At 39.5% G+C, this 27,631-nt stretch overlaps 1 protein-coding gene across 1 annotated transcript in view; it reads right to left on the bottom strand.

Moving 5' to 3' along the window:
• ROR2 (receptor tyrosine kinase like orphan receptor 2) overlaps window positions 1–25,593 on the bottom strand; it is a 144,867-nt gene extending 119,274 nt beyond the window's left edge. Inside the window, exon 1 of the mRNA XM_066569168.1 lies at window positions 25,281–25,593. Coding sequence (XP_066425265.1) covers window positions 25,281–25,593 — 313 coding nt within the window. The remainder of the gene's footprint in view (window positions 1–25,280) is intronic.
• Between the last annotated feature and the right edge of the window lie 2,038 nt (window positions 25,594–27,631).

Below are 27,631 nucleotides of genomic sequence, written 5' to 3'. Positions count from 1 at the left end.
CACAGTCATGAATACGCACTGTGTTACTAATTCTTTTTTGCTCTACACCAGAATGTTTTGATGAGTATGTTAGACACAAGATTTACACAGGAGCTCTGATTTTTACAAACAAAGCATCCATAATTCTATTTCTGCATAACAATAGTTTTAAAAATATCAATTTGAAATATTTATAAATTCTTAATCCATCTCAGAAGTAATTCTCATGAAGTATTTTTGTGCTTAGAAAAAAATTTAGAGTCTACTCATGCTAACACTTATACAACGCTTTCACCTCCAGTGATTCAGGACCAGAGGAAGAAATTTAATAATTCCCTAAGAATTTGTACAAATCAATAAATTGAATGTCTCTTATACAACTGTATTTTGTGTAGTGTTTTTCCAACAAAATATATGGGAATCATTAGAGAAAACGAAATCCTTTTTCTAAGGCTCTAGAGCCTTAAGTTCTTAAAGCATGTGGCTAATATGCTTAGGGCTGTATGTTTCCTTTGCAACAAAAGGTGAAATGCATCAGCAACAGGAAGAAGCATACACACCTTATGAATAATGCAACAGATAAAACTGACACTACACACTGTTGACAGCAGAGCCAGAAACCCCCTCCAGGCAACAGGGATGGAAACAAGGAGCTCCTGGTTTTGATTTGCACCTGTCCTGTCTAAAGGTTTCCTTCCTCCTGGATAAAGGATGGTAAGCCACACGTGTCCTGTATAGGTGGTGCCTCGTTTGCGCACTAGACAGAGCAGCTAGCTGAACAAACAGAGCAACGATGAATCATGTCATGCAGACTGCTCAGGTTGGGACACATTCATTTCCTCATACAGTTTTTGTATCCAAGTAAAGAACAGAAGACATAGCTCACCATTCCTCACATGTGCAGCATTACTTGCAACACTTTCCAAGACAAAGTAACTTCGATATTTGGCAAGCCAAACTTTAGTCTGGTGCCGAATGGAAATCTCTTTTGATCACAGCCTTTCTACATCATAGGTTGTCCTTAAGAAAACAAAAAGAATAAGAAAACTGCTCTCTGCCTTGACAAAACAATGAAAACAAACCTACTGCTAATACTGTTAAGCAATTGTAAATACTTAGGAACATAAGAAAATGGAGATTAATTTATTTTCATTTGATTACATAAACAGATCAATGCACACATCAATTCTTTCTGTTTAGGAAAATCTTTAATATTTTGTTTGCTTTGTTGACAAAGATAACATTTTTTCACTCAAGTTAAAGATAAACCTTATGGCTCTTGTTCAGATAAATTATCAGAATTTCAAGCCTGATGTTTGACCCTAATCAGTAGGACCAGCCAAGCAACTTAGATATTTAACTTTATTAAAACAATTTATGCTAATTTTTGCTACAAGATTTATATAAAAGCAAAGGTCAATAAGGGCAAGAATAAAAGATCCATTATATTTGCCCTGAACTCAATGAAACTTGATAAGAATTCTGCTGAAAACACCTTCAAAGCAGAACAAGAAAACTTCTAACACATAAGAATGTGAAATATAAAAGAAACTAGAGTTTACAATACAATAGGTAATGATCATAGATTAAAAAAATGAGAAAAGCCACCTACATTAAGCTAAAAAATGTTACATTAAGCAAAAAATGTTTTGTTGTTCTGTTAAATATTTTCTGTACTACAGTCAAGAATGCAATAAGCAGGTTATGAACCCAAGATCATCTTTCCTGTAAGATGTTTAAATCCCAGGGAGAGAGTCTGGCCTCAGACTGACAGTCAGCATGAATCATCACCGATTCCAAACACCTCTCTTGAAAAAAAATCTTTGTTTCCAGATTTTTGAAAACAAGCTTTTTCCTTATTTTGTAGACTGCTTTGAAGGGAGGGTGATGCTCATCTGAGGGCTTAGGTAGAACCAGAGAAGATGCCACAGGAATACCATGAAACATCCTTGCAGTAAGTTTGTATGGCCACCTACAAACTTTTTCCATTTTCAAGTGATCCTCAGGAAAAGTAAACAAAACACAACAACTGGATTCATTTAAACCTAATCTTAGAGAAACATCAACCTATTTCATTCCATCATGACCCTATATAACTCATCAACAATGTTCCAAAAGGTGATGGAAGAATATCATGCTTCAAAAGCATCTAGTGCATCACATGTACTGCTCAAACCAAAAAGAGTGGAAGAAAAGTCTGAGCTCCCAGAAGGCAAGCCGTCCTAAATGTCTTCCTCTAAGGCTTTCTTTAGAATGTAAGGTAGTAGGCATCTACACATAAAGACTCTTGAGTTCCCAAAAACTTCAACAACAAAACTAAAAACTGGTAAGTAACAATTAAAGAAAAGTAATTCAGTCTGCAGGTCACAGGTAAACTCCTAGCAGAACAAGCAGTAAAAATGGTTCAACTCAAGTAAGACTCAGGCTGAAAAACCAATCACATGGTGTCACAGTAATACGAGAACCCCAGGAAATGCCAGAGTTGTCAGGCCACCACCTTCTCAATAACAGTTCACCCAAATTAGAAACTGGATACACTAGATCACTAGCTGGCAAAACTCCCAGCCTCAAATGATGGCCTGTCAAACAAGAGAGAAGGGCACTCTTCCATCTCCTGCACTGCTAACAGGAGAGCCTGACAGTCTCTGGCGAGTGGAATCAGCCCTCCACCACAAAAACACCACAGCAACATATTTTGTTTTCTGTAGAGTACTGCATGGCCCAGCAAGCCAAGTTCTTCAGAATACACAAAATTAATCTTCTTTTCAAATTGTCTCACTATTATGGTGATGGACAACTTGATCTATTGCTATGTAATACACTCCACTGAAACTACAAGTTGTACCTAGAAGTTCATTAGGAGAAATCTGATTATCATGGTGATAAAAACCTGACAGTAACTCTGTCACAGGGAAAATGGTGGAAAATGGAGCATTAATAAATGGTCAGTCACACTTTTTCTAATGAAGTTTGTGGAACAAGAAAAATAGTTGATTTTAAAATCAGCATCCAATGTCAAGGGTTCCTTTGCTTACTTGCATCCCTTTCCTTTCCAGCTCTGAAGACAGACCACTGCTGCAAGAGCTTCATCCACAGAAATTACGAGAAACATAGTGTCACAGTCACACATGGATATCCAGTATGTCTTTATTTTAGCTGGATCCTGAAATGTTTATGTAGCTCACTGTGGCAGCACAAATGCCCCAGCCCCGACTCACAGGAGGGAGGCCTGATCTCTCTGCATCATGGGCAATGAATGCCCTGCAGAACACTCTGCAGCTGTGAGCACCTCGAGTCAGCAGAGCACAAAGTTTCATCTACATCTTCATTTCTTCCCTGCCCAACAACCTTTCCAAAAGGAAACAAAATACACTCAACCAGTGCATATCTAGTCATTGATCTGATCCTGACACTGAATCAAAGAACCCTGAGAGGCACATCAGGAGACCAGAAGGAACACAGATGTCCTGCAATGTGTTTGCTGCTAGGTACAATAAACAACCATTGAAGGCAACAGTGCAAAAGGAAAAGGCAACAAAATCATTTGCACTGCTGAAAATTCAGATAACCTTAACTAGGCTATTTCTACTTATGGAAAATGTGATGTCAAAGTTTAAGGTGAGACTATAAAGCTTTCTGGAACAGAGATTCTCCTAAAATGCTATTTTGCACAAACACACTGTTCCCATATATTTTAAGTTAAACATTTACTACACAACTGAGAGAAATGAAACAGTGACAGAACCAGGGAAAAAGAATCTCTTAAATTCTTTCCAAAGGTCACATATATGGACTAAATGTCAAATCAAACCACTGTTCTGATAACCAGGAGTGTAAAAAGCACCAGAAAAAAAAATAGCAAGATTCTAACTCACTCTCTCTCTAAAATGAAAAACAAACACTCATTTTCCTTAAGTCTGAATAATTCTTGAAATCTATCAAGACAAATCAATTAGCAGACCTCTTTTTGGGAATATTTACTAGGGTTCTTTACCCAGACATGCTGAAATTATAATACTCAGTACAGCAGAAAATTGTTAGAAACAATACACAGCACAGACTTTCAAAAATTCCATTACTTATGTAGGTTTGGGGGTTGTTTATTCTTTTGGATATAAGCGTGGTATCTGCTGTAGATTGCACATAAAACAGAATTGATAAAATGCAAAACATACATATATGTAAGCTTGCATTATTAATTCTTTTTAATAACAGTATCACACCAAAAACTCATGAACTATACAAAAAGTTAAATAAAATACTTAACTTATTCTAATGGCAAAACAATTTGTACTAAGTCTCAGTGAAATTACAGAAATGGCACATGCTCAGATGCAGTTTTTGGCATCTATAGATCTGATTTTGGGATAAACTAACTTCACCCAAGTCAAAGTGGGTAGCCAAGCCTTTATCTTGCACGAGGCAATTGAAGAGACAGACACACTACTCTGGCAAACCAAAAAACTTACTTTTGGTGAAGAGAACCAGGTTGCTGGAGAAGAAGAAGGTGGGGAAAGGTAAAAGGGACTGCATCAGTGTCATTCTGCTAGGCAAAATGGAGATTGTAAATACATTGGCTTCCTGCCCCAAGATCACCATCCATCATCACAGGGGCAGCTCTGGAAGAAGGAACATCTTCACATAGAACTCTGAAATATGTACAGCACCCATGATTAGGAAAGAAGAAAATATTAAGCAATGCTTGAAAATTTATCTCACGGATATCAGCATCTATGACAAGGGATTGCTGGGCATCTTACTTCAGAACAGCCAGTTCCTCCTCTGAGAGAAGGGAAGCAAGGCTGGAAAGTGTAAGGTAAGAGTTTGTGTCACAGTACTGAAATACAGACCTGACTATAACGTAAAGAGGTGCCAGAAGGGGCAACAGGTTAGTGAAATACTTGAGGTAGCAGGAGTCAATGCCTTACAGGCCACCTGGACCCACCTAACTCACTTTCTCTGCCAGGGGAATCAGGCACCTGAATCAGGCACAGACCAAGCAGGCACAGTTGGGCACAGGGCTGTGGGCTACCCCCCAGCCCAGAGCCAGACGCCACTGTCACCTGTTTGAGGAAGGGTGCAATTTGAACTTGAATTGCTGTGAAAACAGCAACACAAACCCAACCAAACCCAAGATGGACACCTTCAGCCCTCAGCTGGTGCCACTGCTCAGCCACCTGGTGCTTCTCCTGTACTACTCCCAGACAATACCCACAACGTGGGGCAGAGCAGAGCCCACCCCACCCCTTCAGTCTTTCCAGCCTACACAGCACAGACATCAGATCAACAAAAAAAATACATAAATCAGAAATAAACTGAACACTGGCTAAAGGAACTTTTTTAAACATAAAGGCTAAAGGACAAGCACCCAGGCTTGTCCTTTATGCAGACAAATGATCACCCAAAATTTGAAAAAATGTTGTCAAGAATTTACACCCTCTCACTACATGAACAAATTTTTCACCCAGTATTTTCAAATTATGACAAACAGAGCTAAGCTCAATTAGCACTACTCTAAGTTATCTTTACTAAATCAAGTACAAATAAGCTCAATTAGTAGACTACAAGCTTCATCACAACACTTAACTTGCATCTCAGCAAAGGCTGAATGATTTTGTATTTCGAAGACATCTCTTGCCACTCTCCAATAATTAAATGTGGAGGCCACTAGAGAGAAATACAGAGAGCCATCCAGGAGACCTTGGAGCCATGAAATAATTTAACTCTTGAAATGTGTTCAAACAATATTTCAGTGTGAAGAAACAGACATCTTTAGTGTGCACTACATTCCTGCCATTCCAACCTGTCCACAGGTTCCTGTTCATGTTCTTTTTCCTGTATATACAGAAAGCCCTCTTTCTGGGAATACATATTGCACAGGGAAGTTTCAGAGCAAGCTACACTTTCAGATGACGTGCCTGAAAGTTTGAATTATTGAAAAAATACTATCCTTTAAGACAGGAAAAAAAAAAAGAGCAGGAGAAAGACATAGACCAGATGGTGTGGGAGGCAAATCAAAACAGCACAAGGGTTATTAAATTGCATCCACTTGGAACTATTAACTGGCCAAGAATCCACAAGACAGGTTTCCAAGTGAGCCCTGAATACTCAAGGCTAAAATCCAGGGCCTTGCTGCAAAAGATGGTTGAAAAATCAGTATCAAAACAATGACACTGTTAATACACAAGAAAAAAGAATATTTTGTGTTTAATTTACATGCTTGTCACAGTTACAACAGTATATTGGAACTGAGCCATCTTTCTGAAGGGAGAATATGAATGCTGACTCCTATGCAGAGTACAGTCCCCTACCAGAAATATTCTTCTTGTACATGGTATGTCACAATAGGACTAAAACCATGAAAAATACTTTAAAATTTAAAAAGCATGTGTTTTTTCTGAAGAAATCAGATACAGATACTCTGTATTTCTGGAGTTACTTAAAATTTACAAGCAACTTCAAACATCCAAGTTAGAAAATTTTGGCCAAATTTCACCACTGCATACAATGCAAATGTTTCCCAAATTTGCAAATGTTGCTTCCCAAATTGTTGCAAAATGCAACACAAATCACAACACCACACATTTAATGAAATGCAAAGAAGTCATTATTCCCTTCTGCTCTTACACTCTGAACTGCACAACTTTACAGACTGTCTGTTGATCACAGAAAAAGGGGAGAAGAAAACTCTTCTGAAAGGCTGAAGAGTAGAATAATAAACCTGGAATAATTTTCAAATTTGTCAGAGACACACAGGAGCTAGGAGCTAGGGCATCTACCTAAATTATATTAGGAAAATATAATGACAGCTCAGATTCTACTGGTCAAGGGCAATCAGAAAATGCAGTTGTTTAAACATAACAAGAGTTCTTGAGGCTAGACAACACTTTTAAACAATTCCTTTTCAAATATAAAGTATACAATGCAAATAAAAAAAATCACAAAATGATGCCTTGCCTACTAAAGGGAAAGGGCTTGGGTTGGGTATTGTCAGCAATTACAGCTATATAACCTCATCTTCAAAGCACTAAATAAGATCTCCACTCCCCACTGACTCAGAGTATCGTTCCTATTATGCATAGAGTAAAAATAAAATGCTGATGGCAACCTCAGGCTGTCAAATCAGTCCTCATGCAGTCAAGCATTACAGGTTGAAATCTGACTCATACTTCTTTTAATTCAAGACACAATTCTTGCAGAGTCAGAAAAAAGGAGATGTGAAAGACAGTGTAAAACATGACTGCCAAAAGAAATGAAAAATGCCTTAGTGATATCGTTTTTCTTTCGTGAGGTAACTTAAAAGGCAGAGTAGCCACAGAAATGTTAGCCCTGCTTTGAGGCCTGGATCCCACGAGGAATTGAGGTCCCTTCCAACCCTAATTTTCCCCAAATGGTGTGTATTTCCACTTCATTTTCCTATTCAGTGTCTAGCCTAACTAATGTTCAATTCTTTTCATTTTCTGTCATTCCTTGCCCTGTTATCCATCTCACAACTGAACATCAGTCTCTTCAGGATGACCACACTGTCATCCAGTCTCTCAAGCAAAACTGCACAAATGACCATTTGCTGGGCTGTGTATTCAACTCCTCCAGCACTCTCAAAAGGCCTTCTCTCAGTAAAAATACCAAGATCTACCTGAAGATAAGCAAACTGTTGTAAACTAAAGCAGATTTATGAGCAAAATTTCCAAGGACACTCGATCCAGTGAAATAAAAAGCAAAATCAGGTTCTATCAATAGGATAGGACAATACACAATGAAACAAAGACAGAAAAAAAACCATTTAGGCAAATGAAAATTTTTAAACTTCAGAGAGGACTACACTTCATTTATATAGACTTCTACATACATAAAAATATACACATCCATTAAAATATCTATCAAGCTACTACAAATTAGACTCACAAAGCAAAATTTTTAAACTTTCTTTAATTTTAACTGGTTTGCCTTCAGAAAGAATCCCTAGCCTACTAGTGGTCTAAAATATCCCACCTTTCTGATTTGCCCTTGGAGGGGAAAAAAAAAGTGAATGGCTATAAACTATAGTCAAGCAATCCAAATATCATTCAGCCATCATTTAACTAAATAAAAAGGGAAAAACAAAAGAAACCAAAACCAACAGATATCTTGAAATACAACAAGAAGCAATTGCAAAGACATGCAAAAGTGCAAGACTAAATACTTTCCTGTATTTTGACAAGAAGCAAGAGGAATGTTGGTATTTACAGTAACTATAATGTTTCAAGGGAAGGCCAATTTGCCTGAACACCGACTTTCTAAACTAAGATATCTTCAAGACACAGAAACCTCATCAGTCAAGTCTAAGACAGTTTAAATTATTTAATAATACCCTCACTGTAGTTTCACTGCAACAGAATCCTGCCATTTTATAAGACCTGAAGATGAGCATTACACTTTTTGTAGTATAACCTTATAGCCAGCATCAGCCTTTGCATTCTACAATCATATAAAAAAGGATAAAGGATGAGGGGAAAAAAAGTAACTGCAGACAAAATGCCCTGGCAGTGTTTGGTTCTCCTGTGGTCAGCAGTATCTTAAAATTCACTTTGAGAAAATGAACTGTTCCACCTCTTCCATTAAAGATGTGCAGTTTCTCCTGTAAAATAAAATGGAGAAAAAAACCCCAAACCAAACCCAACTAAAAAAAAAACAAACAAAAAAACCCCAAACAAACAAACAAACAACCCCCCCCAAAAAAAAACAAACAAAAAACCCCCAAAAACTAAACCAAGTAAACTCCCCCCCAAAAAAAAAATTTACCATGAACAAACCCAAAAAACCCTATACACAGTTATGGTAAGTTCTTTCTACAGCATCAGTGTCTGGATGAGGTTTCAGCTTTCTGGTCCCAATAAAAAGAAAACTCTCCACTATTTCACTATTTCAATTTCTTCCTTCAGACCAAATCCCTTCTCTTATGTCTACAAAAATGTCAGTGTCTTCTGAAGCCTGGAAGTCCATCCTTCACAAAAGCACTTTAAAAGCTTGCTACCTGCTTGAGTAAAGGATGGCATATAGAATAATTACTAATAGAAACCTAGTAGATAAAATATTTTAACTTTCTATTCACTGATATAAATTAGAAAAATACTAATTTTCTCTAAACATATACTAAAAACATAAGTCACAATGATTCCACAAGTCAATTATTCAACTGTTCATGTACATTTTCCTATCTTTTAATAAACCCATTTTATCAAGATATGATGTGAGATTCAGTCACTTTAGAATAGCTGTTGGTTTCCATCCAGTTATGAAATTTTAGTTTCAATATTAGTTTTTTCTATACTTTCTGTTTTAGAAACAGACTTTTATATGTCTCTTTACACTTCCGATTGGTAATAAGTTGTTCATGACACTACTTGTTCATAAAATGCTGTTAGGTTTTTGCCATTTATGCTGTGTTATCTGTTCCCTCCTTTTAACAAGCAATCATTTTGAATGAACCAGAGAAATTAGTCAAAGTTACTTAAATACAGTAGGGTATGGGTATTCCAGGGTATGTAAATTCAGTAAGAGCTCAAATTTTATATTTCCTTGGATAAAAATATAAGCAAGCTAGTTACTTGACTACTTGAATCCAAACCAAGTAGTCTGACATACCGCTTTTGTTTTAGCATTTTGATCTTTCATTTTCTCTTCACAGACTTTTGCAAGTTCTCCATTAAACACCATACTATTGGCAAATGCACAGTCACGTCTGGTGCCACGTGTGCATGGACACGCTGTACAGAAAATCCTGCTTTCACTAAAACTTCTCTGCTCCCAGCACACCTCACACTTCCTTCTACCCTATTTTTCTCATAAACAAGACTATCTCAGTTTCTCCTATAATTTTAAAACTAAATAGCTCACATTATTTTGTTGGCTGTGGCAACAGGAGTTTCAGAAGGTGTTACTGACTCTACAAAACAAGATACCACCAACAGCTATGACTGTGTCAGTGAAATGAGACTCCCTGTTCCGTTTGAGATGCTGAACACTAATGGGTGCAGAAGTAACACAAAAATGCATATCTGGCAAGTGAAATGTTTTTCAGTTCAAATTTTTTGAAGGTAAACTATGATCATTTAGGTCTGACCTTTTATTTTTTAAAGTCTATTATTCAAGTTAAAAAAAAAACCACTTCATTTTCACAAGAGAATATGGCTGCTTACAGAGAAAGAAACTTACAAATTTACAAACTTACTCTTACAAACTCATTATTACCTTTTTCAAAGAGGTAAAAATGCTACCTTAATTAATAAAGTTTAATTATCCATCTTATAGAAAAGGTAGAGATTGCTTCCAGAACAGCACTGCTCCTTATGCAATTTATAATGCCACTACCTGAGAGACAAATGAATGTCTTCATCCTTCTGGAAGACAACTGCTTTAGAAGTAAAATAAAATTGAAAATATGCTCATGAAACCAAATCTTTTAAAGATCTTTCATCCCAGCAGACAGCTGCTTGGGGGAGAAATGGCAGAACAGTCTATAGATTTTTGCACAGTTTTGTGGGATCCTAGGTATGAAAAACTCATGGCTCACATTCTTCCTTAACCAAGCAGTCTCATGGAGTCATAGTAAAGTTTGTCTTTAGATGGTTCAGGTTCACTCACTGTTGTCCAGTTCAACATAAACTTACATTGAACTATAAACCATCTTAATGCAAAAATACACATTAGGAAATCAAATCTTCATGAAGACTTATTTTCATTCATATGTATAATTATACAAATGAAAACATAAAGAAGGAGATTAAAGCAACTATTCTATTCCATGTTACACTCTACAAAGATCTGCCTGTCTAGATGAAGCCAGAAATAGGGACTCCATAGAAATGGCTGTTCATGTAAATTAAATACAAGGAAAATTAAGTTTCTGAGAATCCAATCAAAACTATTTCCACAGAGCTGGGGTGGCACTCTAGAGCTAATGAAACATCGTCAATGAATTAGTGATGTAAGTCACTAATTATTCACTTATCATGTAAGTGCTAGTCTATATGTATTGCAAAAACTACTGATACACAGCTGAAGAGAGAAGGGCTCACATACAGTTATTTTAGTAAACATAAGAGACACAGAACAGTAAACATAAGAGACACAGAAACATACCACTGCTACTTCAACAGACATAAATAAAATATCAAACAATGTTGCTCTCAAAGCGGTTTATGGTGAAACAGTGGTTCATACAGAATTCCTTTTAAAAAGTCCCCATTTACACTGTATGTCTGGGAAACATAGAAAACTCATACTTCTACTGCTTGTGCCTTCACCACTATGGCTGTAATTATGTTAAACACCAATAAAAACTATGCAGAAATTAGGGAAATATCTGCTGACAACATTTTTACATGGCAGACAAAACAATCCCAAGCAAGTATCACAAATACCAGCTTCAAATACTTACAAGGATTTAGCCCTGTAATTGATAAGCCAGTAAAATAAGTCTTGGGTACCGAAAAAGTGAGCTCAGGAATATGTTCTTTGTCTTTAGCTGTGCTTTACAGTCTGCACATACTATAAAAGTATTAACTTGGTTTCTAAATAAAAAAAAAAATCCCTTCCTTGGATAGCTACTTACAATATTAATTCATGTGAAATGCTTTTTCTACAGCAGAGGTCAAATTACTGAAGTTTTGAGCAGTTCCAGACATTCTACATATTTAGGAGGTTACTAAAAGATTAAAATTGTTGCAGTCAACTTTGACATAATTTGAAGTTGAACTGCTTTATTTGCTAGTTAAATAGCATTTTGCCCCACTCTAGAGACTAAATTCACCGCAGAGCAGAGAATTCTTACCACTTCATAAATATCTTGTTAACAGCTAAACTATGACCTAGATAAGACACTTCATCATGAAACAGAACATTAAATCAACTGAACTCATTTTTGTTAAGGCAGCAAAACAAACTGTAGCCTTTTCAGGAGGGAGGATAACCCTAATGGTGAAGAGAATGATGACTAATTGTATAAATGAAAGTATTGACTTTTTTCTCTTGGGACTAAGGAAAGATCCTTTCCAAATTATGGTTTTAAATTAAAGACATTTGGAGGTCTCAAATCTTGTCCCTTTTGGACATATAACTAAATCCTTAAACCACCACATATTTTCTAAAATCTTGGCAGTCTCTGCACAGAAAAGCTCAGAACTGACCCCACTGACTCAGAATTACCAAAGAGAGGGGTTTCATCAGTTCAAAGGGAGAAGAAAAGAAAGGAAGGAAAGGAAGGAAAGGAAGGAAAGGAAGGAAAGGAAAGGAAGGAAAGGAAGGAAAGGAAGGAAAGGAAGGAAAGGAAGGGAGGAAAGGAAGGGAGGAAAGGAAGGGACGGAGGAAGGGAGGGAGGAAGGGAGGGAGGAAGGGAGGGAGGAAGGGAGGGAGGAAGGGAGGGAGGAAGGAAGGAAGGAAGGAAGGAAGGAAGGAAGGAAGGAAGGAAGGAAGGAAGGAAGGAAGGAAGGAAGGAAGGAAGGAAGGAAGGAAGGAAGGAAGGAAGGAAGGAAGGAAGGAAGGAAGGAAGGAAGGAAGGAAGGAAGGAAGGAAGGAAGGAAGGAAGGAAGGAAGGAAGGAAGGAAGGAAGGAAGGAAGGAAGGAAGGAAGGAAGGAAGGAAGGAAGGAAGGAAGGAAGGAAGGAAGGAAGGAAGGAAGGAAGGAAGGAAGGAAGGAAGGAAGGAAGGAAGGAAGGAAGGAAGGAAGGAAGGAAGGAAGGAAGGAAGGAAGGAAGGAAGGAAGGAAGGAAGGAAGGAAGGAAGGAAGGAAGGAAGGAAGGAAGGAAGGAAGGAAGGAAGGAAGGAAGGAAGGAAGGAAGGAAGGAAGGAAGGAAGGAAGGAAGGAAGGAAGGAAGGAAGGAAGGAAGGAAGGAAGGAAGGAAGGAAGGAAGGAAGGAAGGAAGGAAGGAAGGAAGGAAGGAAGGAAGGAAGGAAGGAAGGAAGGAAGGAAGGAAGGAAGGAAGGAAGGAAGGAAGGAAGGAAGGAAGGAAGGAAGGAAGGAAGGAAGGAAGGAAGGAAGGAAGGAAGGAAGGAAGGAAGGAAGGAAGGAAGGAATGGGAATAAGAAAAGAAAGGGGAGAAAAGAAAGTAAATGAAGGGGGGAGGCAATAAAGGAAAAGGGGGAAAATAAAGGAAGGGGGCAGAAAAAAAAAATAAAATGGTTAGGGGAAATCAATCCTGAACTAGGAAAAGCAGCAAAGGGAGGGGGGCGGGGGGGAAACACAAACAGTTTTATACATTAGACATTTACAACAATAAAGGATGTAATGATTTTCACGATTTCAAACTATGGTTTTGACATGCAGAAAAACTAAGCATGTTTTTTTCCTAAATAAACAGAGTCCATTGTTTTTTCTACACTATTAAGGTTCCCAAAGGGCCAGAACTGATGATGAAATCTTCCTTCACACCTCTATTCACTTTGTTTCAAATTCAAGATGGTACTTGAAATACAGCCTGGCCAACACAGCAGGCCCAATTTCACTTCCCTTCTTTTTCCTAAGCAAAGCTTGCTATACAAGCAGGGTGAAAGACATAGCCATTGTTGCACTGCATGTCCTGAAAAAGAAAAAAGTAACCACAGTATAAGGTAGGACTTCCCCAAAGACCGCACTGCAGCCATGGTGGTGGTGCCACAGCTAAAGTTTCCAATTCCCTGCCACTCCACACTCAGGAGCACATTAAACTCCCCTAAATTTGCTGGCACACGTTCTTACAACCCTAACTCCATTTCTATACCCCACACACACTTATTTTCATCATAAACTAGATCACAGTCCAGACACTCTGCTCAGACATGTCCATCCACACCACCTGTTCCCATACCTCTCTTTCATAACTTTAGTCTTCTATTTCATGTTAAATTAAGTACAGGTGCTGATACCAGCAGCTTCTCAAGCAACAAGAGTTACAAAGGAGCATGCTAATTGTTCAGCCACAGAAAATCATCTCTTTGGAGGCATTTTTCCTACCTGCTGACCAGGGACATTTTTTCCCAAACAGCTAGGAACAGCCACTGTGGATGACTGAAGTACTTAGTGGGCAACCATAGCACATCTGTGAATTCCTAAGATCTAAAGTGCTATTTAATGGGAGTCAGAAAGAAAACAGTCAAACAACAAAACACCCAAATGTCAGAAGGAATCATGCTATAGACAAAATTATTAAATCAAAGAACAGAAAAATAAGATGAAGGAAGAGGATTGGATGATGCAGAGGAAATGAGGAAAACCCCATAGAGACAATGACAACTACATCTATTTATTCTTACATCAGTTCCAGAATTTTAAACCCATAACTTATTTCAAGTAAGTATTAATGCTTAAAAATGAATTTATATCATATGTTTCCAAAGCTAGAGTAGTTTTAGTTAATTGCTTTGGTCTTGCAACATGCAACTACTCACTCAACATGGGACTTTGAAGAGTAAAAGAAATAGGAATACATGACCCCGTGTGAGATTAAAGGGTACAATTTTAGTCCATTACATTGATGCAGGCATGATATTAACAGTGAGAGAGAGAAAACTGTCATTTGAAAATTTTCTATGGGCTTTATGTGAACTCTGAAAAAAAATATCAGTTTCTCAAAATAGGCAGGTATGAACTCTCTGCCTTTCAAATTGATTAATCTGGTACAACATGAAAATGTACATTACCAGAGTTATAGAAATGAAAGTTACAAAAAGCCAAGTTATTTAAGAAGAAACCACAGAAGACTTACACATGTTACAAGAGCTTCTGCTGCTGGAAGTTTAGCTCCTGAGGACCACAATATGACATCTATTATCCTCTGTGGAATGATAGCCTGAAGGTGCTAGTGGGGAGGGAACAGTTCCCTATGACATTCTCATAGGTGAAACACAAAATTTTATACAAAGGCAAATTACAGCTCCTTAGAAAACCATTGGAGTTAAGTCTCTGTGGTTAGTGAAACAATGGAGAGTTGCAAGTTTCAGTGCTATGGATATCTGCCTTACTGAACTCCATAGGCAACACCAAGCTGTTATGTGCTGCCAACATTCTGGTCTTAGTAAATGGAATCAAACACCGGCAAAAAAAAATGGTATGGAGAGGGTGGGAATAAAGACAGGCAATAGAGTGAAGACAGGCAGAAAGTTTCCTGCTTAAACCATTTCACTGGTACCAAACAGGGACTTGGCAACAATTCCTTGTGAAAGATCTGGAGTGGATCAGAGCTTGAGCAAGGGTATCCTGCCACAAAACAGTCAGGCTTCAGTCTGGGAAATAAAGCGTCATCCAGTAAATATAGGAAACAATCATCTTCCTTCAGCTGGTCCTGGTACAGCATGAGCTAGAATATACCAGTTTTGGTTAGCACGCTTCAAGAAAGACATTTTGGAGAAGGTCCAGTAGAGAAGAATGAGCACGACCATGAGATTCAGAAAATGTGATGCAAGAGAAAAGGATGAGAACACAGTAGTGGTGAAGAGAATATTGACAGAGATATCTACAAGGAGACAAGATAATTTTTGGGAAGAATTTATATAAAAGTTTGAGGAACTATTTTAGAAATCAGAAAAATAAAATCAACTACAATTGCAAAGAGGAATAAATTTTAACAGGAAGTGATGCTCTTGGATTGCAAACAAGTGTAAGTAATCACAAGCCTGTATGCCTGACTGTGGAAGTCACTGAATCTCTGCTCTTGTCACCTCTGGAGAATAGGTTATGCCAGCTAAAGTTGACTCTGTCTTGAAGAATAAATAATCCAACCTCTCAAAGTCCTTCTAGATCTTATTTCCCCCTTTTTCATACTGTGGTCACAGAAGACCTTGGTCTTTCTAGAAAATGTAACAGATATAAAGGCACTAGAAAAATTTCTACAGAGCCTAATGCCACAGTATTGAGGTTTGATTTTTCTCTACTTCTAGAAATTATAAATCCCACACCAATATGATTTAGTATCAGTAAAGATGACATTACAAGTATTCCACTGATCAATAAGGCCTTGCCTGCAGGAAGAAAACTGCATCTAGTTTATTCTTCGGTTTCACACTGAACTAAGATTTTCTAATAATTGCCTCTGTGAACATAGTAAGTATTCAGTAAACATGAGATAACATTTTCCTGGTTTTGTAATTCTGAAAATATGCTATAAATCAACACCTTTGTTTCTGCAGTTCTTTCCTGCATAAACACATCATCCTCAAGTTCCAGAATCAAAGTTGCTCCTGACTTTAAATTTGGCTTTTGGATTACAGACCAGTGTAACTTCTGAAACCTGTCTTTCCTAATTCTGTATGCCGTTGTGTTTGACTAGCATGATCCTCTTCAAAACATTTTCTACATGTGATATGTTCTTAAATAAAACACTAGCAAAATAAGTGTATTTTTTTCAAGATCATCATTTTCCAAAAGCTCTCTACACATAACCTTTCAAAGAACCACGGCTGGGTTTTTTCTGTTGCTTTGAAAACCACAGTATCATGAACTTTGTAACAGTTTCTCTACTACCGCTGTTAGAGAATAGATTTCTGAATCATATTTCTACACTGACTCAGAGAGAAAAAGATAAATGGGAGATCAGCTTTAGAAAAAATGGATTGGATTACTATCTGTAATTTCAGATATAAACATCCAAATTCACTGAGTTTGCAAAACCAAGTCCAAAGAACACTCACCCTTTCAAGGTATTTATTAAGTACTGCTTCTGGTCTGGCTGGAAATACTTTAAAAAAAGCCCAATTTGTTGTATTAAATTGTTTCCAGGCAGAGCTATGAAGCCCTGTTATTTTTAAAATTTAAACAACATAAAGCAGATATGTTTTTTCTCATGTAGGTTTGGTTCAGATCCTATTCAAGCTTGCAATTTTATCTACTACTACCATTTTTCCCTTTGTAAGGTATTCTGGTCTACCATGGAAGGAGTCATCATTAACCACTACTGTAACTACAATTTTTAAAACATTCTTTTATGTTTAAGCTCATCCTTCAACTACCAAGTTCCTAGAGTATCATAAATTATTTTAATTTCCCACTCCCCAGTAAAGAAAATTCTTATATGAATGGAATTCTCTGTTTTTTCTGCCATAGACTCCTCCCCTTTTTTTTCTTTTCAACTTGCTGAAAGAAATGTTTCACATCTACTCAAAAGAAGCATGATCTGTATTTCTGTACAGGAGTTGTAAGACTTAAAGAACTAATTACAGATAGATGATACAAGATTCTTGGTATTTTCAACTTACAGAATATTCAAGATTTAATAGGTCTTTCAAATTTTCACAAAACTTAGATTCTGTCCATTTCCTTCTTTATTGTACTGAAAAAACTCTGTTGTTTTATTAAGACCTTTAATTTCAAAGCTCATCTATTCTTACCTATAATGCAATGAAAAACTCAGTGGACTCCTAAAATGCAGCTTAAGCAACAACTGCTGAAGATTCAAGAGTTCTAACACAAAGACAAACGGCCAAGGTGGTTTGTGGTGAGAATCTGACAACTAATCAAACACCTGTTTGCAGACTAGATTTTTGAGATGGGTGAGAATTTTCTAACTTAAACCACACAGGTTCAGCTTCACTCCGCACAATCCATATCTTAGGCAGCCATCAATTACAATAATATTGTGGAATTGTCTCTAAAATTTCTAGCTCCCACAGTAATGTTGATACTTTTGCATATCCAATTTCTGCCTCCAAGAATGAAGTTCCACGGCAATTTAAGCTGCTCTGCCAGGGCTGCCATGTGCTCTCCCTCCCAGCCATCTATCATCTCTTCTCCACACCAATGCTGGTGGATAAGGGATGCATGGGACTGGAGGAAAGCCAATTCAGGGAGCCTGGCCAGAACTGGGCTGGATCCTGCAGGGCTAATTTTTGTCCAGTCAGCTCTCTGATATGCAGTTTCCAAGGTTTTGTATTATTTGACAAATATGCATCAGGGCAGCACATGTCAAAAGGATATTTTATTTTAAAAATGCTCCTCTACTTTGTGAGTAAAATGTGGAAACCAACACCTATTTAGAACAAGAACAGAACTGTTCTTGCCTGAAATAAAAGAGTACATATGATATTATATTTGGGTTCTCTGTCTACAGCCTTCACTTGCCTATTTATACTTTTGGATTTTTAAGAAGGGATAAATTCTATCATATACAGAAACACTGTTGCAACATTAGTAGGTCTAGTGTTATTACTGGGTTTTTTCTGTAACACAGTTCTGCTGTGTCACTTTTCCAAACTAGAAACAAGCACAGCAAAACCATTTGTTTACTTATCATCCAGAATATGTGCTCTCTTGCTTTAAGTATAAAAAAATCTCAGCATTCTCTTTACATCCTGTAATTTCTTCCTAAACTTTCAGATGATGAATGACACAGAAAATTTTATACATTGTTAGGGCATCTTAAGCTTTCAAGCAGTTTTATTTTTTATTGGTTTATACAAGAGATTGACAGAACTTACTTCAAAGTTACTTAGCTGCTGTAGTCCAAGACTGTCAAGTAATACCATATTTCTTTTCTTTTTTTCCATTTTCTCATTTTCAGACCTTGCTCTAGTCAACAATACTTTTGATATACTCATATGAAGAATTTCTCATTCATATCCAAGCAAATTGAAATAATGTTTCTAGGACAGTCCTTCTTGGCTTTTTTCCTCCAGAGACATTTTATTTTTATACAATCAGACCTTTGTTCTGCTTCCAAAGAGAAGAAGACCAAACAAGCAAGGTCCCACAACATCTTCATCCAATCTGAGGTGGCACTGCTGCATCTCAGACCTCCTGTCCCTCAATGTGCAATGTTAAGGTCTTCCTGTGAAGTTGGCTTCAACACCTGAGGTGCATGCGCTTTGAGTTAGCCTGCTCCTAGGAATTCCCTAGGCTGCTTATCTCTGCCCCTGAAATTTGTTATTCAAAAAAATCTTTTGTGTCTCCTCTACAACCAAGTTAGAGATATGATATCCATCTATTCTGTTGTAGACATGGAAGAAACCAATCTCCTCCATTTGTGCAGCAGCCTGCCACTCTCACTAGCCTGCCTTTAGTAGAACTCTGTGATTTTTGGTTTCTTCTTTATTCATTTGACTTAGTAGAGTGTTTCTGACCAGTAGAAATCAAGTTTATTATTTTCAAACCATAATTTTTATACTTAAGGACACATTAATAAAATTCCTCCTGTCTTTTGTGGTACATTTTCTGTTCTCTATCTATACAATAGCTGAATTTGTGACTGTGTTACTGCTCTGGTAAGAACAATGCATTGTTAGTTTCATGAATGATTCAACTAGACAATTTTGTTTGGACAATTAGATTGGATTGTTTTGAAAAGTAAGCCTTCAGAATTTTAGAACTCTTACAAAATTTACCTCTTTATACAACCAGTCAAGCCATTCTTCTTACACAGACAATACCACAGGGGAAAAAATAATGTTAAGGTGTTAAAGTGTGCAAATCAAGGAAAATAATTTAGAGAAACTACTTCATCTTGAAAACATACTTACCAGATGAACTGCTAAATGAACACCATAGAGCAGTTCTGATGAAGACAAGTGGCAAGGGATGAAGACAACTAACCTGAAGTTACAGAATTAAATGTTTATGCCATTCATAAAAAAGGAAGTCTAACAAAGTACAAGACAGATATTTAAGTTCAGTAGAGGTATCATAGGTATGACAATATACACATGGTGCTTTTTGGTCAAGAAAGAATACTGATTCTATTTGCTGTTGTCTTAAAATCACACCTTGAATAGAAATTTCAGATCCAAAAGGTACATTAGATATGTCTCCCATGGGATATTGATGGATTACTCAGGGAAAAAATGGCAAATTAGGGATCCAATCTAATTTCCTGATTCAGCTTCTCACACTTGCAAACCAAACTCTGGCAAACTGTAACCCTCAAGAGTTCCCCAATAATTTCACTTTGCTGTTTCTGCAAGCTGCACCCAGAGAAAACACCTTTCTGTTGCTTCAACAAAAATAATTACAGTGGAAGAAAGAAGTGCCTTATCTCTTGTGCTAATTCTCTGTCCATGTGTTCTTCCACTTCTCTATGGCTTCTTTGCAATGGAGCCAGCTTGGTGATTTAGCTAAATAAATCAAGAGCTTCAGGTGTCTGTGAAACTGTGCCCTCACCAACCACACAGCCTTCTCTTTAGGAGATGTCAGTGAACTCTGCTCTAGACTCAGAGGGACAGGCACACTCATTCTTTAAAAACTTTCTACAGAACAAATAATACTGTGATACCCTTCTTCTCCCTCAGCTACTATAGCACCCTTCTTCACCATCAAACACAGGCACACATTACAGCAAAACCAGAAGGCACCAATATACATACATGAGAGCTAATTCAATCAGCACAGAGGAGTATGTTCCCTGTTCTTCATGAACAGCACACACTACTACTGATGCATCTGCCCAATGGCTCAAGGAGATAGACACAGACTGATTTAACACCTGCTCAGAAGGATGGAACTGTCTGTAGGATACTCACACAGGGTCTTCAACGCTGGTGGAAATAATTTAAATTAATTAACTTATGCCCATTGCACTATCAGTGCACTACTTAGTGAAATGTATTTCTAGTGTGATTTCTTATTCTCAGTGATACTACAATGCAGATTTGTTAGTGTTCTTAAATGAAAGATTTTGCCCATTGCCATCCAGAAGACAAAGTCACAATTTATAGCTAAGAGATCACCTTTTGACTTTTTGAAAAGTATACTTTATGGCCTGGAAAGTCATGTACAGACATTTTTAGTTTTTAAAAAAAGATCACCAGCTGGCATCACTTGGAAGAGGAAGTCCTTTCCCAAGCTGGCCAAGGAGGACAAACAGATGTCAAGAGAAAAAGCTTGTTTGTGAGTCACGTCTGTGGAAAACATCAGCAAAACTATCTAGTAGGATGCTGCAAGTGAATATTGGTGTATGGCAAAGGCCCAGAAAAATGTCACTACTTACATGTAGACAAAACCAAGAGAAAAGACAGTAATTCAAGTAAAATCCATGTTTGTCTCAAATGATTACTAGCGAGGCTGTAGCAGTCTTTAGTAGAGTAACAACTAAAAGTAGGATTAACAAACAATGCATCTTCTTTCAGTGCAACAAAATCCTGTCGTTCCTTCTCTTTGAAGCGTTAACTACTTTGTAGTCACTGGATTAGAAGACTTGAGTGCTTGCATGCTTTCCAGACATGCTGAGCCTAATGACAACTTCCTTTATAAAGCAACAGCCTCACAATGAATAAACAAACTTAAATAGCAAACCATTCTTTGCACAGAGAACATAGTGACAGATGCTATAAATTAGATGGAATACTGTAAGTAGCATTTCTTCCTTCTGAGCAACCACACAAGGCAACAGAGAACGTCTATAGAAAGAAGTATTTTTGAAAAAATGAAAAAAAGTTGGCTTAATATTTTTTCTTCATCTGCAATGTTAAAAAAATGAATAGAAAGAGACCTTTAAAATAAATTATCTCAATCAGAAGTACGATTAAAAGCTTGAGATACTGAGTGCTATTAAAAAATATTTTTATTGAATCTAAAATGTGAATTTAAGACTCTGAGAATAAGCTATGAAAAGGACTCCACAAGTCTTCTATACAGAAGATTCCCACAGCTATCAAACAAAACCCAGTATTTCTTACCATTCTTTCCTTTTACTCTTCCTTCTCACTGGTTGGTGGACTAAGACTGTCAGTTTCCTAATTAGTGGTCAAACAGATTTCCATGCCAATGCCTGCAATCTATTCACACCTTAGACAAAGTGCAGTGAGTTTAGAAAAAAGATCAGCTTTTCTGCAAACAACTGAAAACTCAGTAAATAGGATTAATTTGCCTTGTCTGTCATCTTGTCCTTTTCTTCCAGCATCTTGCATTTATGTGCTGTTTACAGCAACAAAGACATTAAGGGGAAAAGTGCAATTCTAGTACAAATGCTTAATTTAATTGAGACGCTCAAGGGGGAAAAAAAAACTCAGTGCCAACTCTTGACTCAGAGATAAACTTCATCACTAAACTAACAACTTAATTAATGCTAGAAAGGTTTGATTGAGATTTGACCTAAAAATAGTTAATGTGGTCAATATAATTTATTAAAAGCTATCTGCGAACTCCTTGTACTCAAAGATGGATTGACTTTTATCAGATGACTTGTGTACAGTTTCCAGAGCTGAATCTCCTGCATTAAAGTCAGGGTGAAGCTATGCTGAATCTTATGCAACTTCCAAGATTTAAGTATTTTACAACTTTTTTCTACTTCAGCATTTAAAGGCATTCAGAAGTAATCCACACTTGGATTAATTTCTCCAAAAACATTGTAAAAATATTTGAAATTAGAGGGTTTATTTCCTTTATGAAGTTAGGCAGAAGTTTACAAACTTCAGGGCTCTCAAAACCATAGGCACGAGTTGCCATTATGTTTTCATTCCTAGACATTCTGCTGACAGAGTTTTGGTGCTTTGGTTGGTTTTTTTTTTTTTTTAAACGCTGCATTCTGCATATTTCTCAAGTCACATGACCATTAACTTCCAGTTGATTAAACATCCTTTCCTATTTAATGGCAAGGGGGCAAAAGTCTGTAAGCCAGGTCCATTCTGCATCACCATTTTCAACGTTGCCTCTCACCTGGCCATATTCTAAAAGTGAGCACTGAAAAGGCTGAAATAACATTTTCAAAAATAAACCTTTAAATGAAATGTAGATTAACAAATACTCTGTTTACCATTAAGCAAATCTAATTAAACAGAAGAATACCCCTCAACAATAGAAGTACACAAGAATTTATTGCTGTGATTATGGGCTCTCAACCACTGTGCTGCTTATTCAAAGAAAATGGAGTCTCAAACTTCATGCCCATCGAGTAGAGTGAATCCACACTTTCCACAGGTGGTTGAGACGATTATCACACGCCTGTTTATGAGGTAGCGCTCAAAAGAAAATTATAAACCCCAAACACTCTTTTAATGGTAATTTATGATTTCATGTTGTCTCCGAGAAAGCTGAAACCTGACATGCCTCCTGAGAGCATGGCAGTACATTCACGGGACGGGGCAGCACATCGCCCACAAGAGAAGACGAAGGTCCGCTGCCACACTCCCAGCGCCGCTCCGGTCCGCTCTCCCGGCGCCAGGCACCCCTGGGCAGCTCCAGAGGTTCCCGGGAGCCCGCACCCCTCCGCCCCCCGGAAAGCCCTGGGGAGGCTCTGGGAAAGCAGAGATAGTCTGGCCGCGAAGAGGCAGCCGTATCGTGCTCTGGAGCAGCAGCGGGGCGCAAGAGAAGGAAGGAAGAAAGGAAAGAAGCTCACGGGACGCTTGTGCACACCTCCCTGCCGCTGCATTTGGAAAACAGAGCGAGCTGCTCGGGGAAAAGGGGATGAAGCGGGCACGGGGACGGACAGTCCGGCATCTGCTCTCACAACCGCCGGAGGACGACGGCCATCCTCCCTGCGGCCCCGGGGGATCCCCCGGAGCTCGGAACCCCGCAGGAGGGGCAGAGCAGCGGGGCAGCCTCTTCAAAGGAAGCAATAAAGGCTCTAAGAAAAATAAAGGCGACGGGAACTGACCCCAAATCCGCGAGCTGTAACATGCCCGCCTCCTGCTCTCGCCCCGGAAAGCTCCCAGACCTCTATCTTTCTGCTGACCCTCTCCCTTCATGGCAAAGCAACAAATGGCAAGACCTCGGTTCCCGAAGCTGAATAACAGGAAATATAGGCATCTGTCACCTCCCGGGGAGAGCTAAATGGATTAGCGAAAGCAACAAAGGGAAGAAAAGCTCTTTCAAACGTGCAATTGATTAACAAGTCCCCTCTAATCTGCAGCATCACTGTTTTTCCTTAAAGACATCATCGGTCTCCTCCAGCACGTCGGTGCAATTCAGTTAAAGCCAGGAAAGGCGGGGGAGGAAGGCACTGCTAACCCGGCGAACTCCCGCGCTGCCCGGTGAGGACAGAACGGGAAGGGTTACAAACCTGGCATGGAAATAGTGCAGCCTTGTCATCTGCTTCCTCAGTGCCTGGGCAAAGACTCCCGGGAAGGACTTTGAGAGTAAAGTTTATCTGCTGCTATAGGGGGAGAGGGCAATTTTCCAGAGAATGGCTTCATGAAAGATCAAAGAGCTGGATCCGGCAGCTCCTACCTCGACGGTGCATTTCACATCCCAGAGAAAACGAAAACGTTAAGCCTCCCCTTTCCTGCTCTGAAAGCCCCACACAACTTAGGCGCGAGTGGAGGAGGGAAAAATTTTTTAAAAAAAAAGTTTATGTGGCTTCTTTTACAGGAACTGTCTTACACCATCGTGGCTCTCCAACCCCACACGTTCCCTTAAGGCCTCTAAATCACGGCGCTACCCTCGGAGATGCCGGACAAACTGGCATCTATTCAGCAGCCGCACCGCTGCTGCCACGGCGCAAGGTCAGATGTTAATAGGGACAGTTTATTCAGCCCTAAAAACAAGCGCGGAGCTCACTGAACCGCGCGTCCTAGTGTTTCCTGAGCCCAGAGTCTGACCTCCTCAGTCCCTGAGGGTCGGCCAGGTACACAGAGAAAATGGGACCCTCTAAAGCCCAAAATGAGCTGCAAGCACGGCGGCTGCCCCCTCGCCCACTCAACTTTAATCCCCTCCTGGTTCCCGCTGAGATTCTGGCAACACTCAATGTCCCAAATAATAACGCATTATTAGAACCATTCCGAGGAGAGTGCTGGAAGGCGGGCAGAGTGAAGGAGGAAGCTCCGCTCATTGCTATCCACCCTCGGCAATAACAAAACCCCGAACTTTCCTTTGTTTTCTCCTTCTTTCTCCCTCGACCCTGCCCCCCGTCTGTGGCTACCAACTAGCCTCGGCTACCAACCAGCCCCGGAGCGCTGAGCCGACCGAAAAGAGACACAGAGCGCCTGTCCCCCGATCCGGGCAGGGGCGCGGGGATGCGCTAAGGGGTAAAAATTGTAGCTGCCCTCACCTCCTGCCAACCCCCGCCCCCTCGTAAAGAACACAACATCAGGTTTCCATTGTGCCAAGAAGAACCGAGGGGAAAAAAAAAAGAAAGAAAAAAAAAAAGAAGAAAAAAGGATGGCGGAAAGAAAGCGAGAAAGAAGTAAGGAAGACAATAAAATAAAGGAGGGGGATGGCGGAAATAAAAGAAAAGTAAAAAGGTAAGAAAGGAAGAAAAAGTAGCCAACATGAATCACCACCTGGGGATGCTGGCGGGTCCGCTGGTCCCAAATGGATACGCGCAATTCTCCTAGGAACAGGAGCAGCTTTCCCTGCCTCCCCTCTCCCCATACACCCCTACTCAAGGAGCAGAAGCATCCTCCCCTGCAGCCAGGGGTGCCGCGCCTTACCTGCGGCGCGGAGGCGAAGGAGCGAGGCGGCCGCCAGCAGGAGCAGGAGGCGGCCCGCCGCCCCCCGCCGTCCCGCCGCCGCCGCGGGGTCCATGCTGCCCGCCCGGCCGCCGCGGCACAGATCCTGCCGGGAGCCGCAGGGAGCAGCGCCTGCGGGCGCACTGGGGTCCGGTGGCAACGCCGCAAACTCGTCCCGGGCTCCGCCGCCGCGGCCCTGCGCTCCCGCTAACGGACCGTCCCCGACTGGGGGCGGAGGAAGCTGCGCTCCTTTCCCCTCCTCCTCCTCCTCCTCCACCTCCTCCTTCCCCAGCATCCGAACGTCACCCGGGACTCGACACAGGGGAGGGGAGCGGCGCCGGGGGGCGGACGGGACAGGGACAGTCCCATCGCTCCGGCACCCTCTGCCGGGGGCAGCCTCGGCCCCGGCCCCGGCCCCGGGCGAGTCCGCGCACACTTTTCCCTCCGCACTCGACGGTCACCAGGAGCCAGCAGGAGTTGGGCCCCCTCTGAAAGGCGAGTCCTGCTCCCAGAAGCCTCAGGAGCCTGCAACTTTCCTCACAAAAATCCCCCGTAAAACAAAAAGGAGAGGGCGAAAGGCACATCGGCCAAAACCACTACGGCTTTTCTCCTTTGCATTCTTCCTCCTCGCTGCACAAGTGAAGAGTTTTTGCACCCCTGCAGCATTAGAAACAGTGGATTGAACACAGTTTCTCCTGCCCCCAAAGCGCCCAGGGGCGTCAGCCCCGCCGCACGTACTCGGAGAAGCAAGAACCAGTGCGGCTGGGATCTTCTTTGTGCTCTACTGGTTCTCTCATGATGGGGTGTAAAAAGTAAAGTTTGCTTTCTGTCTTCAGCAGGCAGAAAAGATTCTGCTGACAGTTTCAAAATAGTTTCAAAATAGTTTCAAAAAGTTTCAAAATATCTCCAAATATTTTCAAAAAGTTTCAAAATGTCTCCAAGTTATTTACTACCAGAAGTAAGAGCATTCTGAGCATAATTTAAGTAAGCTTTTCGAGCTGGTGTTTTAGTGATGGGGGAAGGAGGGAAGAAGGAGTTGTCCTGGTTTGCGTCTGCAGTTCAAAGATAATGCAGAACTGTCAACAGGCTTCTTTTAACTGCCTCATATAAGTTCCAAGGATACAGTTCAGCCAATTAATTTCTGCGTTTTTAAAGTTATAATTTAACAGCATATTTAATTAGATGTCTTCACTGCAAATACATTTCTATTGTTTTAGATTTAATTTGTAAAGATCTGATGCTGAGTAATGCTGAATACATACAAATCCCTTTAAGTTCTTCTCCAAATCAAGCTCTAAATTCACAATAATTTTAGTGAAATTAATTTTCCATTAAATTTACTTCTTAATGCAAACAAAGGCAAACTTTACAACATATTCTTTCTTTCTTCTTTTGCACTCAGCTTCTTTCCTCTCAAGTTTTCAGTTCCATCTTGAAAATTCTTCTGGCACCTAAGAATGACAAAGGGAGGTCTTGATCCCTCTTTGGCAGGAATGTAGGGACTGACTGATTCAGCCCCTTGCCATCACAACAACACATTTTAAAATCCCTTTCATAAACTTATGAAACCTAAAGGAAAAGTAGTGATGATCCTTTTTATAAACTCCATTCCTTGGGTTAAAGGCTGCTCCAGACTTTGCTTCTTTGATTCCAGAGTATATATATTCAGATAAGTTTATATTCTTTCTCTCTTGTGCCATTACTACCCTTCCCACTTCCCCTCTCTATGACATAAAATGACAGATTCACGCCTCAACCTTTATGTTGTTACACTAAGAAAACCTAAATCTTTTAATTTCCTTTGAAATGATCAGTTATGTGTTCCCTGATCACCCAAATCCTTTTTCCTGCCACACTGAATATCCCCTCACTCCTACAAAATTTTGGGAGTCTGATTTAATTTTTCTGATGATGAGTGGCTTGAGGTCGACACAGTGCTGGAGATGCTTTTTCTACTAGAGCACTTTTAATTTCCTTTCTGTGGTGAAATGATTGATGCATACCAGTGATTTACAGCACCTGGCCAGTTATAGGTATACTATGATGTGTTAGAAAATCTACTTCCCTCTTTCTTTATAATTTCCAGTGTATAACTAACAGCAGAGACCTGCATCAAAATCCTGACCTCATTAATCCACCCCACCCCCTTTTTTTGTAGTTCAATTCATCAAGATCAGTTCCTTCTTGCACCTTCCTTTACTAAAAACACCTCTTAGCTCTGCATCAACAAAAAATTTGGTTGCACATTGATAAATAAAATCAATGTGAAGAAGTGTCCCCAAGAAACTAAAGCAGAGACAGTGCTAGGACTTTTAAAACAAAGTTTAGGTGGT

The sequence above is a fragment of the Molothrus aeneus genome, chromosome Z, assembly GCF_037042795.1.
Source record: "Molothrus aeneus isolate 106 chromosome Z, BPBGC_Maene_1.0, whole genome shotgun sequence".
NCBI classification, from domain to species: domain Eukaryota; kingdom Metazoa; phylum Chordata; class Aves; order Passeriformes; family Icteridae; genus Molothrus; species Molothrus aeneus.
Note: the sequence above shows the minus strand (reverse complement) of the source record. Positions and strands in the feature narration are given on the sequence as shown.